Raw genomic sequence first — 17872 nt, forward strand, 5'->3', positions numbered from 1 at the left:
AGAGAAGGTTACCAAAGCTGAGTTTTAACTTATTTAAGGCCACATATAACTGATAATAAGTTCTCTAACTTATTCCAAACTCAGCATTCCCAAACCTGTAACCTATTTAAATTCTCTAGTTGCCAATCCCATAGAGAATGTTGTTGAAATTGTCCCTTATTGACCTGCACATGGTGGGTGCCTGGCACAGAGAATGTGACCAGTTGATATTTGTTGACTGAATGAATATGATTGGCAGGCAGGTGGGAAACAGAGTTCTACTTCCTGGCCTAGTGCTGTCTCTCACAACACCTTAGCTGCTTCCCACCCCCACCCCCATGTGTTGGGTGCTGAAGGAAACAAAAACCAAAGGTTAGACGTGAAAGAGTAGCCCAGTACATCGGCTCTTTGTCAGATGCCAGAGGGAGGGACACAGGTGAGTCTGTTAGGACTCAGAGCTTTGGGAGAGCTGTCAGAAAAGCCTTAGAGAAGTTCCTTTATTATTTGTTGTAGAGCTGGTTTGGTGGTGCTGAATTCCAAAATATACAAGCAGCTCACGCAGCTCAATATCAAAAAAACCAAAACAACCCAATCCAAAAATGGGCAGAAGACCTAAATAGACATTTCTCCAGAGAAGATATACAGATTGCCAACAAACACATGAAAGGATGCTCAACATCACTAATCATTAGAGAAATGCAAATCAAAACTACAATGAGGTATCACCTCACACCAGTCAGAATGGTCATCATCAAAAAATCTACAAACAATAAATGCTGGAGAGGGTGTGGAGAAAAGGGAACCCTCTTGCACTGTTGGTGGGACTGTAAATTGATACAGCCACTATGGAGAACAGTATGGAGGTTCCTAAAAAACTAAAAATAGAACTACCATACGACCCAGCAATCCCACTACTGGGCATATACCCTGAGAAAACCATAATGCAAAAAGAGTCATGTACCACAATGTTCACTGCAGCACTATTTACAATAGCCAGGACATGGAAGCAACCTAAGTGTCCACTGACAGATGAATGGATAAAGAAGATGTGGCACATATATACAATGCAATATTACTCAGCCATAAAAGGAAACGAAATTGAGTTATTTGTAGTGAGGTGGATGGACCTAAGTCTGTCATACAGAGTGAAGTAAGAAAGAGAAAAACAAATACCGTATGCTAACACATATATATGGAATCTTTAAAAAAAAAATGGTTCTGAAGAACCTAGAGGCAGGACAGGAATAAAGATTCAGATGTAGAGAATGGACTTGAGGACACGGGGAGGGGGAAGGGTAAGCTGGGACGAAGTGAGAGAGTGGCATGGACTTATATATACTACCAAATGTAAAACAGATAGCTAGTGGGAAGCAGCCGCATAGCACAGGGAGATCAGCTCGGTGCTTTGTGACCACGTAGAGGGATGGGGTAGGGAGGGTGGGAGGGAGACGCAAGAGTGAGGAGATATGGGGATATATGTATAGCTAATTCACTTGTTCTAAAGCAGAAACTAACGCCATTGTAAAGCAATTATACTCCAATAAAGATGTTAAAAAAAAAAGTCTTAGGCAGGAGGGAGGATTCTACTACATCCAGAAGGCTGGATTGTGTTTGGATGAGTAGCAGAGAGAAATGGGAGCTACACAAAAATGAAACTGGAACAAGTTGGGTGTGTTTGGGGGCCATGAGGAGACCCGTCTGACTGGAGGAGAAAAGTCTTATTGTTGCGGTGACAGGGGAAACGGAAGAGTCGGCTGGATTGTGGAGAAGCGTGGGTAATCAGCTAAGAAGGATTTATTGTTACGTACAGTGGGCAGGGAATTGTCGAGAGTATTCAAGACTTACCATGCTGCTGTAATTATTATTTACTTCTGGGTTTTGTCTCCAGCTAGAGTGAGACCAGTGGAAATAAGGAAGTATGTCTGTCTTATGTACTGTAGCTCCTAAGGAGACTAAACCCCTGATGAAGAAGGAAAACTCTAGCAGCAGATGGATTGGAACGTGGAGAGACTGGAAGCAGAGAAACAAGAGGCTATTCAAGTTCAGCCATGTGGTGATAGTGACCTTAAATCCAGATACATTCAGTCAGGGAATGAGTGTTTTCACCAGGCCCTATGTGAGGGGCCAGGGATGGAACGGTACCTGAGACAGTTCCCACGGGTTTCGCTCTATTTGGGGATAACAGACACATGAGTAAATAACAATCACAATGGTGTGGTAAGTGCTTTGGGGTCAGGGGCAGTGTGGACAGTCTTAGAGGAGCAAAAAGGAGACGAGTTTAAGTCTGGTTTGTTGGGGAAGGCTTATTTAAAGAGGGACTTGGAAGCTGAGACCTGAAGAATGGATGAGGAGTCAGCTGGGTAAAGGGGGGTGGGGGGGAGGCCGGAAGGTGGGAGAGAACAGGGTGCATTTAGGGACGGGGGCGGGGCACTGTGCATAGTCCTGTAAGCCAAGAGCACCAGAGCAGTGGGAGCCATTGGGGTGTGTAAGCAGGAAAGTGACATAGTCAAGTCGGCGTTCATAAAATTCACTAGAGTTGAAATTAGAATGGGTAGAAATAAGGATGTTTGGTAGAAATAGAGACGAGTTTGAAAACAAATAATGTTGACTTGAGGTACGGGTCTTCCAAATATGAGTGTCATGGCAATAGTGTGGCTGCTTTTAATAATAGCTCTATCAAGTCAGATCCAGCGTAGGTCAGCAGAAGAAATGTGATACGGGCCATGAGATCCGAAAGCTTTAGAAGAGCTAAATGGGCAAACAGGACAGTGAGACAACAGGAGGGAGCTGCTGCCACCTCTAGGGAAGGAGGTGGGAGTCCAGGTGCTGGGCCGCCTGCAGAAGCTAGAACCACAGCAGAATCACAGCCACTGTACCCAGCCAGAGGGGTTAGGGGAGAGACACCCTGGCTTCTCTGCCCCCCTCTCTTCTAGCCTCCCACCAGTGCCTCCCATCGGCCAAACCTGACTGGAGGCCAGTAGACACGGGAGCTGGGAAACGTAGTTCACAAGAGCAGCTCCTGTGACACAGAGCACAGCAGAGGGAGGCGAAGAGTGGATCTGAGAGCAAGTAGGCAAATGAAGGCCACGATATTCTATCACAAGCATTCTCTTCCTAGTGCAATAAAGGCTCTCACAGATCCTGTACCCTCATATAACCTCGAGAATCCATCCACAAGTTCAAGAACAATTCAGGATAGAGTCAGGTGTTAGAGGGCCTAGCTTCTTACACTCTTTGTTTTCAAGTCGTAGTGTCACTTCACTTTGACACCATTGCTTGTTTTGGCTGGAGTCAATGCTGATGGGGCCAAAGTTATAGCCTTAATTGTGGAGCAAAGCTCAAGTTCTGCAGGCGCACACTGTCCTTCCCCCCTTTGCCGTCTTACAGACCTGGGACATTTATTACAGGGGAGACTAGGAAAGAGAGGAGCAAGGGTCCAGTGCGGCCCCTCTTTCTCCTGGAAAACCAGGACAGAGTGTGTTCTGTGGAAGTGTGTGAAGGGAGAGGGCTGTAAAACCTAGCCATGTGAAAAGAATAGGTCTGGTGGCTTTTGCTCTGAGGGCTCTTCCCTTCCTAGGACCGTGGTGTTTCTAATTCAGCCCACGCACTGAGCATATATACAATCTGGGGTTTCCCAAGAGTAAATCTGTCCAGAAGCAATCTGTCTGCAGGACAAAGATATGTGTACCTGAGGCTTTCGCTCAAAACCATGAAAACTGGCTTTTCTGTATTTCTCGTTTCTCTCTTTTTCACAGGATGGTGATATTGTAGCCCCACTTATAACACCTCGAAAATTGGAGTGGAAGAACACAGATTCAGCCCAGAGTCCAGCTCACACCCGAGAAGCATCCAAATTCAGAGTCAATCTTTTTTCAGATGACTCAGTGTGAATGTCTGCAATCAGTTGTTTACAAAAAGCCTCTCCCTCCTCCCCCCAACACAATTAATTTAGGGAATTTGATTACAGAGTTCTACAAATGTATTGACAACTAGTGCTTTTTATTTTATATTTTGAATGTACGCACATGCTAAGTCATTTTTATTTAGAGGAACAGGTATTAGGCAAACCTTATTACATGAGCTATGGAAAGCACTGCCTTGCCTATTTTTAATATTAATCAAAGTCTTTCTTCTTTAGCAGCCTGTTTTCTTAGAATAACCACTCTTTTATGTACTCTGAACTCTTAGGACATATGATTGTTTTTTAAAAAATTTGGAAATTAGACAAAGGTGCACACTGGAATTTGCATTTGGGATTGTCACGAACAGCCGCAGTTAAAAGCAAAACGTAAAATCCTGCGCCCCTGAGGAGGTGCCCAACACCCCAAATTTGAAGAGAGCTCTCCTTGAGTGACTGGAACATTAGTGAAAGGCACCTACCCTCACCCTTTTATCCCCCTGTAAGCTGCCATGTGGGATCAACAGTAGATGAGGGCCAGGAGGGGCTCCAGCATTTTGATGAGAGGCCTGATTGATTTGCTGAAAAGATCTGAGGGCTCTGGCCTCCTCCGAAATGGGGCATAAAACTACCTTATAGGAGACCCCTAGCCCCAGTGGCAGAGGGATCCCCCAAACCAGGCTGTTCTCTGGGTCAGCTGTGGCTCTAGCCCATGTTGGTTTCTTTCTCTCCTGAGTGCTCACTGCCCAAGCCCTGAGGGTTCTACCATTGCCCAGCCTGGAGAAGGCAGCTTCCCTCCCACTTGCTCTCTGCATCTTGCTTGGGTGCTGATCAGAGGTCATGACAGGAACCATCCATCCTCAGGGCTCCTCAGAGCTGGGACTTCATTTTTGCTGGTAGCTGCCCATGCAGAGATGAAGTAATTGCCCAGTGAACTCCAGGTTCCCCTCTGTGTCTCTACACCACTGTGGTTGAGCAGCGCTCCTGAACTGAGGGCTCTCCCCCCATACGCACATCCCCAGTGCTACAGAAATTCACCAAGAGCAAAGTCTGGAGTTAGAGCCAAAGCTGGTGGCTGCCACAGGCAGGGCAGTGGGGAGTGTAGTCATGAGCCCCTAACATCTTGTGCTTCGACACTCCCTTACAAAAGCCTGACATTCCCTGGCAGGCTGGGCCTGGGGAGCCAGCCCTGGCCCTGGGCAAGAGCAAGAGGGAGTGGGGAGGAACTCAGACCGCAGGCCAGTGGATTATCCACAGGGCCTTAGGAGTGCTGCACCTTCCACTGTGTAACCAGGCTCTCTGCTGTAGACACTAGGGTGACAGGTGTTTGGAATGTCTGCCATTGTGCACTATCACCCCTCCCCCATCCCTCAGTAGATAATCAAGAGTTGACCCTAATTCATAGAGTAGTTAGAACCCTTCTCCTCTCCCACCACGATGCTGTGTGGTGGGGATGTGGTCACACATGGGCTCATAGAAGCACAAGGAAAGTGGTCCGTGGTACTGGGTCATGTCCATTTTAACCAAGGTGCCTCTGAAATGTTCAGTAGGGAGAAGCATCCGTCCCAGACTTCATGTGCGCGGACCCAAGGTCAAGAATGTAATGTTTCTCTGCCAAGATTGTTTTATTTTTGCACCTCCTACCTTTAAGTCATTGTTTTACTCTGCAATTTTGTGGTCTCAGTGTTGTATCATTGTGCTCTCTGAGAAGCAACTTGGATCTATTTTGTTTGCATCTTTTGTTACGTACCAGGCAGCTGCACTTTATGCTCTTTGCAACTGTTTTAATTATGGGAACCATGTGCCACTGACAAGGTTAAATTTTTCTTAAGAAACATCTTCACTGTTTCTGTAAAAACGGAGACTTGAACAGCTTGGCCTCTAGAGTTACTGAGCATTGTCACATTGAGAATGTAAATAGAACTGCAAGTTCAAGTGACTGGTTATTTCATCTGGGTGAAGGAAACAGCTGCAATAAAACCTCATGACTGTATCTCTGTCTTGAAACCGGCCGTGTCTTCCTTGACGACTTTCTCTCACACTTGTGTGCCCACTTTTGACCCTTTTGTGCAAAAGAACTGTGTTTGGTCGAGGAATGCGCCCAGATGTTTCTTTATACCTCAGCACTGTGTTGGGTCTTCGAGAGGGGATGGTATTAACAGGGCCTATGTTACTTGGTTTTCCTCATTCAATAATGGCAAGTAATGGCCTGATAAAGAATCTTCTGGCAGGAGACAGGCACTAGCATGGGGAGGAATATGGATTTCTTTTTTTTTTAGTTTTTCTGAGCTCCTGTTTTGCCAGAAAACATACCCTTCCTCCTTTCTAACCTCCCTGAGGTTCCCATCTACAGAATTTCAAATTCTTTACCCAAGTATGCATATTGTTCATTTGCTGCTTTCATATTTTCCTCGTGGAATTAAATAAGAGATTTGCAAGCACCCGGTGGCACACTGGTGGCAGACAGAAAGCCCTCAATGTTCTGGGAAAAGAAGGATGCTACTGGAGTCTTTATTAATTTCACTGGTTGAGTACTGGTGTCTGTGGTTTGACAATATTCTTTAAGTTAAAATAATGTCCAAAACATATAGAGTAGAATCCCATTTTGTAAGATATATATATATATATATATATATATCTCCTTGGGAAATTATCTGGAAGGATATACATGAAATGTTAGTGTTTTGGGGGGTGGTTGAATTTTAAGCAACTTTAATTCTTTTATATCTTCTGGTCTTTCTACAATAAACATGTATTAACTGTATACTCTCTAAAAAGATCATTTTCCTGAGGGACTTTGTGCTGCTTGGGTGAGGTATAAGTGCTTTCACTCCTTCAGAGTCCCCTCTCCAGGAGAACATGGCCTGCGCCCATGCCTGTCTTGGTCCTCGGGCGACGGGAGGCTGGCTCACGGCCACAGTCCACACTGGGACACTTCGCCATCTGTGCTTCGGACAGAATGGACTGCCCAGGGTGAGGGAGGCCTCGTCGGCATCCGGGGGCAGATCCAAGCCCCTGTTGCCTCAGGAAGCTGCCCACCGGGGCATCAGCTCAGGACCCAGGCCTCTAGCTCCTTGATGCAGAACTGCTCCTGCCGGGCCAGCACCTCGTTGTTGAAGGTTGCACAGGGGTGGCTCCCCCCGTGATACAAGTCTCCATCCAACCACAGCCCAAAGTGGCCACTAAAGAGAGAGGAGAGTCTTGGCATCGCTCCTTCCTGGGTGCTGACACCTTTCGGACCTGCACCAGCGGTGCTTGGCCATACTGCGACCGCAGCCCCACTTCGCCTTTGTCTCATCTCCCCTTAAACCAGTTTATCCTGATTGTTAGGGGCTCGCATGTTGTTCCCCACAGGAGCATTTTTTTTTTTTAAAGTTCAATGATTTTGATAAATATATACAGTGGTGCAACCATCACCACAATCCAGTTTTAGAACATTCAGAACGTTAAAGACGGCAATGCTTAACCAAAGGAGGGACTCTCGCAAGCGTGGACTCTGAGCCCAAAACACGTCAGAGGGCATCCATTCTAATCCCCTCGTTTGACAGAAAACCTAGGCTGGAGCTGGCAAGTGGCTTACTGCAAATCAGCCATGGCTGGTGCGTTCTGTGTCAATCTGCCTCTCAGTGGAGGCTTTTCAGGCAGTTGGGAGAGCAAAGAACTTGCCTGGTACTAAGCAAGCCATGCTTTCATCTGTACCCTCAGGATAAGAGTTATTCTGCCTGAATTTTCAAGTCATACCAGAGGCGAGACTAACCTTGTCTTCCTAACGCACTCCATCTCCCACCCCCAACAGGCGCGTGCGTGCGTACACACGCACGCACGCACGCACGCATGCCGGGTTCCAGGCAGATGCCTGCCTTCCTCCAGTGAGTTATGTTCCTACGATCATGGAGCTGACAGGTAAATTTGAGGCTTGCCCATCCCTTGAATCTAGCCTCATCCAACCATATGGAATGGTGTTCCCAAAGTTACACACAAATTCAGCCTAAGCTGTCACCAACGAAACACATTGGGGGAGAGTCCACGCCACCCTCTCCTCTCAATATTGACTTAGAGCAGGGTTTAGGGGGTTGGCTAGGGGACTGAGCAGGCCCCAGGAGCTGCTGAAGGGAGAGGCTTGAAGGTTAACCAGCAGCCTCCCCATCTTGTCTGGGGCAGCCTAGCTCAGCATTTCCGGACGGGAGAAGGGATCCGAGCACAGACCACCCCGACACTCGAGACTCAGGGAGGACTGAGACACGCACCTGCCACAGCCCATCATCAGTGAATCCAAGTCTCCTTTCACAAAGAAAGAGTTGTTTCCTGTCCACTTGAAGACCTGTGATGATAGGAGAAACCTGCGGTTACTGGGCGAGTCCTGCCCTTGCACTTTGACTCTACACCACTGGGCGGCAGTGTTGTGGAGGAAACAGAACCTCCAGGCCCCAACGAAGGCTCAGGAACTACTTTGGGCTCCTAACTCTTGCAGTTTCTCTCCAGTCTCCCTGGAGTTCACCTCCTCTTGCCCTCCAGTCTGAATTCCCACAGCCCCAAAGCCCTTCTGTTCTAGGAATAGACCAGAGCCCTCTGAGGCTTCCTGCTTCCAAAGCTGGAGAGAGGAGGCGGAAAGTCCAGGTCAGGAGCGGGGCCCTGATTCTACCATTACTAACTGTTTCCTCCCCTCGCTGGAGGCAACACCAAGCCTGCACACTCCCCAGTGCTGCCTCACACCCAGTTGCTCAGCAAGTGTTGTGGGCCCCACCCCAAAGAGGCACCCTGACTACCACCATTTCTGTCCCATCCGTCCCCGCCAGTCACTCCTCCCTGGATCACAGCCTCCTAATGGGTCTCTGCTTCCACTGTCTCCTGCCCAGAGCCCATGTCCGCACTGCGGTCAGTGACGTATTCAAAATCCAATCAGGTATTAGCCCTCCTCTGCTAAAGCCCTCCAATGGCCCTGGAAATAAAATCCAACCGCTTACAACAGCCGAAAGCCCAGCCTGCTGTGCCCCCGATTTTCTCTCCGACCTCTTTTCCCCCTTGACGACTGCACTTCATCTACCCTGGCCCTTCTGTCCCTGGGACACCTGAAGCTATTGCTGCTCTAGGATCTTCACGCTTGCTGATCCCTCTGCCCAGGATGCTCTTCCCCCAGATCCTCAAATGGCCCACTTCTCATCTTTCAGCCCAAATGTCATCCCAGAGAAATTGAAAGTAGCCCTTCCTCCCAGGCCCTGTTCATGTGGCAATATGCCACTGCCTGCCCAGCTAACAGGTAAGCTCTGTGAAAGCTGCCTTGATTCCGGCAGTATTCCTGAGACATGGTATAGATGCTTGTTGAATAAACAAATTATTCAAGGGTCAATTTAGCTAATAAGATTTTTTAAAGGCTGCAAAAGTATAGCATATTATTGCCTGTAATTAGTTGCCAAAAATGCTCTGAGCAACCAAAGGGTGTTAAGCAAGAAAATGGACTAATAAAAGATAAGCCCTGGGCTCAGAAGAGGTGAGATAATACTAACAAGTGGCCACGAGAAGACAGAACCATTCAGCTCCTCCTCTACTTTCCTCAAGGAACATGACCTTCAGACTTGAAGGAGGAAGATAAACATTGCTGCAGAAAAAATTAAGGCCATGTTCACGGTGCTTCTTGGAAGAGCGGTCAAGGAACGGCTGGGAATTCATGAAGAACACAAGAGGTGCCAGAAGACCAAAGACAGGCAAAAATTAGCCAATTTTTGGAAGGATGAGATTCCATAACAGTATCCTGGGAAGACTGTAGTGATCCCCTGAAAAAAATCATAAGTTCCTTTGAAGAATTTTTTTGGCACTTAGCACCAGGTACTGTTTAGTCACTGGAGAGAACAGCAAACATAACAGACAAAAATTCCTGCCTCTTGGAATTCCCACTCTAGCGGCAGGAGGCGGGTAAATAAGTAAAATAAATGGTATATTAGGTAGCGACAAAAGCTAAGGAGAAAGAAGTAGAGAAGGGCAATAAGAATTTCTAGGGGCTGGAGTGTTACAAATTTAAAGCAGGTGGACAGGGAGGGCCTTGCCGATAGGGTAACATCTGAGCAGGGTCCTGAAGGAAGTGAGAACCGACCCACATGGAGATCCTGTGGAGGGCACACTAGGTAGAGCAGTGTGTGCAAAGGCCCTGAGGTAGGAACAGGCCTGCCTGTTTAAGAACAAACCGACAGGTCTGTGTGGCTGCAGCAGAGTGAAGGAGAGGGAAAGTAGCAAGAAATGACATCAGAGAGAGGCCAAGAGACGTAGGGACTTGTAGGTTACTGTAAAGACTTTGGCTTTTCTCTGAGGGAGAAAGGAAGCCATCGGCAGCTTGGAGCCCAGGAGTGACGTGCCCTGACTTATATTTTAAAAGGCTCACTCCAGGTACTGTGATGACTGAAGGTGGAAGCATTAGGAGGCTATAGCAGGAACACAGGCAAGTAATGATGGTGGCTTGAACCAGGGTGACAGCAAAGGACATGGTGAAAAGTGGTGGATTCTGGATAGCGATAGAAAGAGGAGGAAGAGCCATCAGGATTCGTTGACAGCTCAGATGTAGGGTGTGAAAGAGGCGTTAAGAAGGGCTCCAAAATTTTTGGTCTTGATGGCAGAAAAGATAGAGGTGCCGTTAACTTTGTCAGGGAAGATGGCAGGGGGAACCGGTTTTCTGGGAGAAAGTCAGGAGCTCAGCTTTGAACATGTGAGGCTTGAAATGCCATTTAGATCCAACTGGAGACACTGGGTAGTGGTTGGATGTATGTGAGTGTGGAGTCCGGAGGAGAGGCCATCAGCACCTGGACGGCATGGAAAGCTGTGAGAATGGACGAGACCTCGAAGGAAAAGAGGGCAGTCAGAGAAGAGATGACAACCAAAACCTGAGCTTGAGGACCCCATGACGTTAAAAGGTTGGGGAGATGAGGAGGAACCAGCAAAGGATTCTGCCAAGGAGCTGTCGGAGCAGTAGGAGGAACCTTGTACAACTTGGGGATTCTAGTACGTGAACCCTGGAAGGCCAGCGGTGAGGACTAGTATCCAGCATGGGTTTATTGTAAACAACTGTCCCCTCTCCTCTTCCCTGATAAGATTTCCAGGCTGGCGATGGAGGCAACGCAGCAGATATGGTGTGTTTTGCCTCCAGCAAGGCAGTCAGTCCAAGCTTGTGACCTCCTTGTCATGCAACCAGATGCCTATGTTGTTGCATGTGTCTGTAGGTGTCTTGCTCTGTGCATGGGACAGGGGTTTCTAACGGCAAACCAGTGCACCTGCAACTAGTGCTTCATCTATTTTGTGTTTCCACTCCATTCAACTCCCTTTTCCCTGTCTCCCTCTAGTAAAGCAGCTCGGCAAAACCCCAGTCGTGGTTGAACCCTCCCATCGCGCTCTCCGTGCTTGAACCTGAGGAGCTGAATTTTGCTAGAGAAAAGCACACACCGAAGTAAGTGGCCTTTACATTCACAGTCTCGGACCTCCAGTCAGCCCTGCCTAGCTGCCCTTCTGTTTCTCCAGTTTTCTCCAGCAGCTTCCCTTTCTACTCCTGCCATACCTCCTCTCCCCTCAACCTTCACACCCTCCTCTCCATCCCCACCCTTATCTGATGGCCTTACCCGACACTGCCTAAGAAAATATACCCCCACACCCACAGGGCTACCTGCACTTGGACCAGTTTTGTCTTTCCGGCCTGTATCTGCTGAGCGACAAACCTCCTCTCAAGCCAGTCAGTGGTTGCCAGGAACTGAGCACTTTTTAAATGAAGGGGGATGCTCTGCCTGCCACTGCCCTGCTGTACTCCCTCTGTGGAAAGATGGAAGGACACCAGGCACCCAGCCCGGGGGATGGAGCTGGGGGCCACTGGGACCCCAGGTTCTTTGTCCTGCCGTAGATCCCACTCCCCTCCTGGAAGGTTAAGAACATCACCTTCAGCTGTGGAGAGAAGGAGAAGAGGAACGTCTCGCCAGTACCGTAGAAGCCTCTGCTGAGTCGAATAGCCGAGGAGGAGAAGGCCCCAAACATCTGGAAAGAAGAGTTTGCAGTTTGTAGCTGGAAGGGAGCTGGAGGTCCACTGGCAGCACCACCCTTCAGGCTTCATAACATAGGCCCGTCCTAGAGAGGCTCCTGGGGAGCCTGGGGCAGAGCTGGGGGATGGAGAGGCCCTCGGGGGCCCAACGACATGCATCGCTTCCACTAACACTCCCAGCCCACGGCTCACCTGGCCATCCTGGTCCCTCAGCACCAGCAGCACCGGCCCGCTGTGGCCCTCCATCTGCCTGTACAGGCTCCGCAGACTGAAGCCGTCCCTTGACGTGCAAAAGGCCAGACTCCAGGGGTGTCCATCGACTCTCGGGGGGAGGTGGAGGCTGAGCTGGGGACAGGACTGGAGGTGAGTGAGGGTTCCCGGTCCTCCCACCCTCCTCGCCCCGTATCCTTCGGGTCTCAGGAGGACTGAGGTTGAACAGCCACCACTCACCCAAGCATGGTGCTTTGCAGGTTACAGAGTACTTTACTGTTTCCAGGGGACTTTCACGCCAATTAGCAGGGACCCTCAGAGAGAGGGATTAGTATTCCCATTTTATAGATGAGGAAGCTGAGGCCCAGGGAGGTGAAGCAACCTGCCTGAAGCCCACATGGGGAGTAAGTGGCAGAGCCAGGATTTGAACCCAGGTCAGAGGGGTCACCTTGGCCCCTAGCAGCCAGAGAATAGATGAGATGCTGAACCCCTCCTCCTAATCCCCCCACCTCATCCTCCCACCCCCACCCCAGCTTTGGTGTCAATTCCCAAGGACTAGATTAGTTCACTATATCCTTAACCTCCTGGCCCAGGGAAGAAGGCGGTGCTAGGATTACTGGATCATTTTACAAGAAAGGAAGAAAAGCCCAGAGAGGAGAAGTGATTTGCCCAAGGTGACACAGTGAGCAGAGGACAGAGCAGGAGTGACCCTGGGTGTCCTTGGGCCTGGCTGGGGTGGGGCAGGAGCGTGGGACCCTTAGGCTCAGGGCTGAAATCTTTGCACCATGGACTGTGCCCGAACCTGCCTCATCTCCGAGGCTCCCAGAACCTGGCTGGCTTCTGCCAGCTGGGGCGCCACTGGCTCTTCAGGAGCAGGAGCTGGGGCTGGGGCTGTCTCCTCCGCCCGTTCCTCTTCCTCTTCCTCACCCTCCTCCCCAGACAGAGCGTCCTCCACCTGGCTGGGCTGTGAAGACACAAAGAGGCCTGGTGAGTGGAGGGGCAAGGAGACACCAGCTTCCACACACCCGGAGCCTGAGGGCCTCGGCCACCTCATCCCCCCTGCCCAGGCCCCTGCAGCCACCAGCCCAGCCAGAGGAAGCAAGCATCAGCGACAGACCAGACCCTGCCCCCGCCTCCAGCCAGCTCCCTCCCTGGCCCCTGCCAGCCATGCCCATCAGATGTGGCCGTGGGCCCTGCGGTTTGTCCGCCTGGTTTCTCTGGATCCAGAGTGGATGCCAGGGCTTGCGTTCTAAGCTTGTGGGCAGGAGAGAAGGGCAGATGACAGCCCAGCTCTGGGAGCCGCAGCTGTGCCTTTGTACGTGAAATAACGATAATAATAATAACAACAACAGTAGTGGCCGACATATACAATATACAGCACACAGTTGACTAGGCCTGTGTGAAATGCTTGCTGTGCGTGATCTCTCTGAATTTTCCCAAGAATTCTAAGAAGAATGTGCTGCTTTTTTTTTTTTTTTTTTTTTTCCTTTTGGCCGCGCACTCTGTGGCTTGTGGGATCTCAGTTCCCCGACCAGGGATTGAACCCGGGCCACGGCAGTGATAGCGCCAAGTCCTAGCCACTGGACTGCCAGGGAACTCCCCAGAATGTGCTTCTTACTACCCCCATTTTACAAAGGAAGAAAGAAGGCCCTTTCAGCCAGTGAAACAACGCATGTAGTCATAGGTGAGACAGCGTGCAGGTTCGCAGATTCGTATAAAATGCACATTGTCTGTGTGAATGTGTGTGGTGTGTTGGCTTAAAATAGAGTTGTGTAGGCAAATCAGTGTGAGAAGGTGTTGAGTGCAACTTCGTGTGTTACCTGTCAATGTGTTTGTGAGTGTGAGTTGGGATTGTGTAAATATATGTGTGTGTCAGTGGGCATGTATGGTGGTGTCTTCATTCATTCATTCATTCATTCACTCCACTGAGCTCCCACTCTGTACCAGAGTGTGTATGTATGTGTGTGTGTGTGTGTGTGTGTGTGTGTGTGTGTGTATGCACGCCTGCACACAATGACTTCGGGGCTTTTCATCAGGAGAGACTTCCTCAAGGACTTCCCTGCTGGCGCAGTGGTTAAGAATCCACCTGCCAATGCAGGGGACATGGGTTCGAGCCCTGGTCCAGGAAGATCCCACATGCCACGGAGTAACTAAGCCCGTGCGCCACAACTACTGAGCCTGCGCTCTAGAGCCCACGAGCCACAACTACTGAAGCCCACGTGCCACAACTACTGAGCCTGCGTGCCTAGAGCCCGCACTCCGCAACAGGAGAAGCCACCGCAATGAGAAGCCTGCGCACCGCAACGAAGAGTAGCCCCTGCTTGCTGCCAACTAGAGAAAGCCCGCACGCAGCAACGAAGACCCAACGCAGCCAAAAATTAATTAATGAATGAATTAATTTTAAAAAACAGCAGGGGGTACTCCATTAAAGGAAAAAAAAAAAAAAAGACAGACTTCCTCGAGAAGGAGAGAAGGACAGGACACTGCTTTCCTGCTCCCCAGGTTCAGGCCTAGGGAGGGGGTCCTAGCTGTGCGGGCTTCTGGATAGAGCTCCATCTGGGACCCACTCCGGGGAGGAAGGGATGGAGACAGTGGTCTGTGCTCCTTGAGGGTCTTGGGAACATGGGGCTGGGCGCTAAGGCCCCAGGTTCCTGAGTCCTTGCTCTGAACCCTGGGCCAGCTGGGGAGGGGCTTGGAAGGGGGACACCGGCCTGTATCCAATCCTGGCCCAGACCCCCTCTCCCCCGCCTTTCCTGACCAACCCCCAGCCCAAGCTGGCCCCTTACCAGCCGAGTGTAGCGCCAGCGGAGACCTTTCATTCTTCTGTCCGAGCCCAGCAGAGGGCAGTAAGCAAGCCCTCAGCCTTGCTGGGGGAGGCAGCACCGCTTGTTGAGGCCTAAAGATGAGAGGGAGAAACCTGGGGCACACCCGGCCGGCTCCACGCCCACCCGCCTACCCTTTGCTCCCTCTCACCTGTCATTCACCTGTCATTCCCAGGCCAGTATGTCACTGGGTGGGTCTGTGAGGTCAGCTACGCTGGGCATTCAAGGCTGCACTTGTAGTTAGCAATTAACACGTTAGCCGTAAATTCTAGCTGTGATTCCCTTCTACCTCCTTGCCCTTCTGGCAGCCTGGCCCATGGACTGTAGCCTTTGGGCAGATGCCTGAGCCCCCAGACTAGGGGTCTGGGGCCTCTGGTTCCCTGTATGACCTTGCATAAGTCCCTTGCACCCCTGGGTTTCCCCACATGTAACTGGGTTTCCCCACATGTAACATGTAGCACTGTTACATGTTTCCCCACATGTAACATATTACACTGTTTCCCCTCTGGTTTCTCTGAGACCAGATTATTTCAGAGGCCCTACAAGACTGACAGCCTGCAATTCAGTTTCCTCTCAAAGCTTGAAAGGGGCCGAGCTAGACCAAAAGAACAGATGTTGAAAACAAAAAAAGTCACTTTTCTAATTAAAAAAGCAATACATGTTTACTATAGAAAATTTGAGGAACTTAGAAAAGAATAAAGAAAAATACAAAAATATTCATAATTCCACCTCTCAGAGATAAACTCTCAACCCCTAAGGGTATTTTTTCCCATCTTTTATATTTATTTCATATATAAGTATATACACACATTTATAAATAGATCATACTGTGTATCGTTTTATAAAGTGCTTTTTCAAGCTTAACAAATGAAAAATTTCCAGTTACATTCAGTACCCTTTGAACACAGGATTTTTTTTTTTTTTTAATTTATTTATGGCTGTGTTGGGTCTTCGTTTCTGTGCGAGGGCTTTCTCTAGTTGAGGCGAGCGGGGGCCACTCTTCATCGCGGTGTGCGGGCCTGTCACCATCACGGCCTCTCTTGTTGTGGAGCACAGGCTCCAGACGCGCAGGCTCAGTAATTGCGGCCCACGGGCCCAGTTGCTCCGCGGCATGTGGGATCTTCCCAGACCAGGGCACGAACCCGTGTCCCCTGCATCGGCAGGCAGACTCTCAACCACTGCGCCACCAGGGAAGCCCTGAACGCAGGATTTTTAATGGCTGCATATTATTTCATCACAGGATGTACATCATTTCTCAAATGTCTGACATTTTGTTTGCTTCTAATTTTCTGTGATTATTAGCAAAACCGTAATGAACCTCCTTGTTCATAAATCTGATGATATCCTTTATGATAAATTTCAAAAGTTGAATAATGGATCAAAGGGCATCCACATATTCTCCCCCTCCCACCTCCCCCCCCCCCAACCACACAGCATGTGGGATCTTAGTTCCCCGACCAGGGATCAAACCTGCACCCCCTGTACTGGAAGCACGGAGTTCCAACCACTGGACCACCAGGGCAGTCCCCATTCACACATTCTTGATAAATGTTCCAACACGGCTTCCCAGTGCTTAAGGCTGATCCATGTCCAGATATCTTTCAGGAATCTCAGGACAATATATTTCTGATCATCATGTTTTACACCCTTAAATTGCAGATAAGGAAACTGCCACTCAGAAAGTAGAAGGGACTAACCACAGCCACGTGATAGAATAACACAGTCATTAAGAGCACAGACTCTGGAGTCAGGGAGTTTAATTCCTGGTTTTTGCCACTTCCTTGCTGTGTGACCTTGGGCAAGTTACTTAACATCCTTGTGCTTCCGTCTCCCTATCTGTAAAATACTAATACCTATCTACCTGATAGGGCTGTTGTAAGAGTAAATGAAGATAATGCCTGAAGAACTAGGACGCTGAGCCAGGCCTCCATCTTCCTGTTCACGGTTCCTGGTGTTTGGTGAGCACTGGACAAATGACAGCGCTATGGCTACCCCCCTCCCCCCACATTGCCCCTTTGAGAGATTCAGGGCTCAAGTCCCTGACAAATGGCCACTCAGTCTCCACCTGGGCACCTCTGGGACAGAGAGTCACTCAGTCACTTGCAGGGGTGGGTAGCTCAGTGGAGAAGGGAAAGGCAGGAACCGTGGAAGAACGTACTCACCCTGCCGAGTCTCAGCCTCAGGTGACCTCCTCCAGCCTGTCCAGCCGGATGGCTTCCCTAGTGCATCTCCTGGTTCCCACAGAGAAGGGGCCACTTCCAGAACTGACCCTGTCCACCTGGCGGTCTGTACAAAGCAGCTTTAGCTCTGCACCCTGGTCCCCCAGTGGGCAGCTGGCACCTCTGCCCCAGCCGGGCTCCAGCCCTCCTCCCAGCTCTTATACCTGCCCAGAGGGTGGCAGGCCTTGGCCCCGAGCCTGCTCCGGTTCCAGCTGGAAAGGCCTGGCAGTCATTGTCGTCCATCAGAAACTCAAATCCCACAAACAAGACCTTGTCACCTCAGGCCCCCAGCTCTGCCACCACCAGCCCAAAGAGGTGGGGTTTACTCAGCTCCTTGGCTCTAACCTGGAGCCTCTCACCCACAGCTACTAGGTGCCACGTGGTGCCTGAAGCCCATCACATAAAGCGCTTCCTTAAGGGGTGCAAATGTCCAGGAAAGGGTCCTTCCGTGGGGTCCCCACCAATCACCCTGTGCTGCAGGGGAGGCCCGGGGCTGGGAGGTGAGGGGATGCAGCCCTGCTGGTTTCCCACTCTCACATGGGGTGCTGATTCTTTCCTCATTGGCCTGTCGTGCCATGGGGTGAGATCATGTCCAGGAAGCCCAGCGTCTGGCATACAGTAGGCACACTGCCAGTGGGGGTACTTCTCTATCCCTGGCTCAGAGGGGGACTTCAGTGAATGCTTTTGTTGAAACACAGAACCTCAAATTTGGAAGGGGCTTCAGCCAGTCCCAGAA

The 17872-nt window shown here is 49.9% G+C and overlaps 2 protein-coding genes across 4 annotated transcripts in view; one reads left to right on the top strand and one right to left on the bottom strand.

The window, feature by feature from the left end:
- SAMHD1 (SAM and HD domain containing deoxynucleoside triphosphate triphosphohydrolase 1) overlaps positions 1-6641 on the top strand; it is a 64120-nt gene extending 57479 nt beyond the window's left edge. The window contains exon 16 of one of the 2 annotated variants that reach the window (XM_059897075.1): positions 1920-2335. In XM_059897075.1, the coding sequence (XP_059753058.1) occupies positions 1920-1943 (24 nt within the window). In that variant the 3' untranslated portion in view covers positions 1944-2335. Of the gene's footprint in view, positions 1-1919; positions 2336-3734 lie in introns of those variants that run through there. The other variant, XM_059897074.1, reaches the window with a different exon arrangement.
- On the bottom strand, positions 2280-17278 carry TLDC2 (TBC/LysM-associated domain containing 2). 2 transcript variants are annotated; one of them, XM_059897077.1, is made up of 7 exons: positions 17080-17278; positions 14882-14991; positions 12925-13059; positions 12078-12230; positions 11786-11881; positions 8125-8198; positions 2280-7059 (listed from the first exon to the last, which is right to left on the bottom strand). In XM_059897077.1, exons 2-7 carry the CDS (start codon positions 14912-14914, stop codon positions 6924-6926), a joined length of 627 nt encoding a protein of 208 aa, XP_059753060.1. In that variant the 5' UTR covers positions 14915-14991; positions 17080-17278; the 3' UTR covers positions 2280-6923. The 2 variants fall into 2 exon arrangements, with proteins under 2 accessions (XP_059753060.1, XP_059753059.1); XM_059897076.1 differs by having other exon boundaries at positions 12898-13059.
- Positions 17279-17872: the final 594 nt, after the last annotated feature.

The sequence above is a fragment of the Balaenoptera ricei genome, chromosome 15, assembly GCF_028023285.1.
Source record: "Balaenoptera ricei isolate mBalRic1 chromosome 15, mBalRic1.hap2, whole genome shotgun sequence".
Lineage (NCBI taxonomy): Eukaryota > Metazoa > Chordata > Mammalia > Artiodactyla > Balaenopteridae > Balaenoptera > Balaenoptera ricei.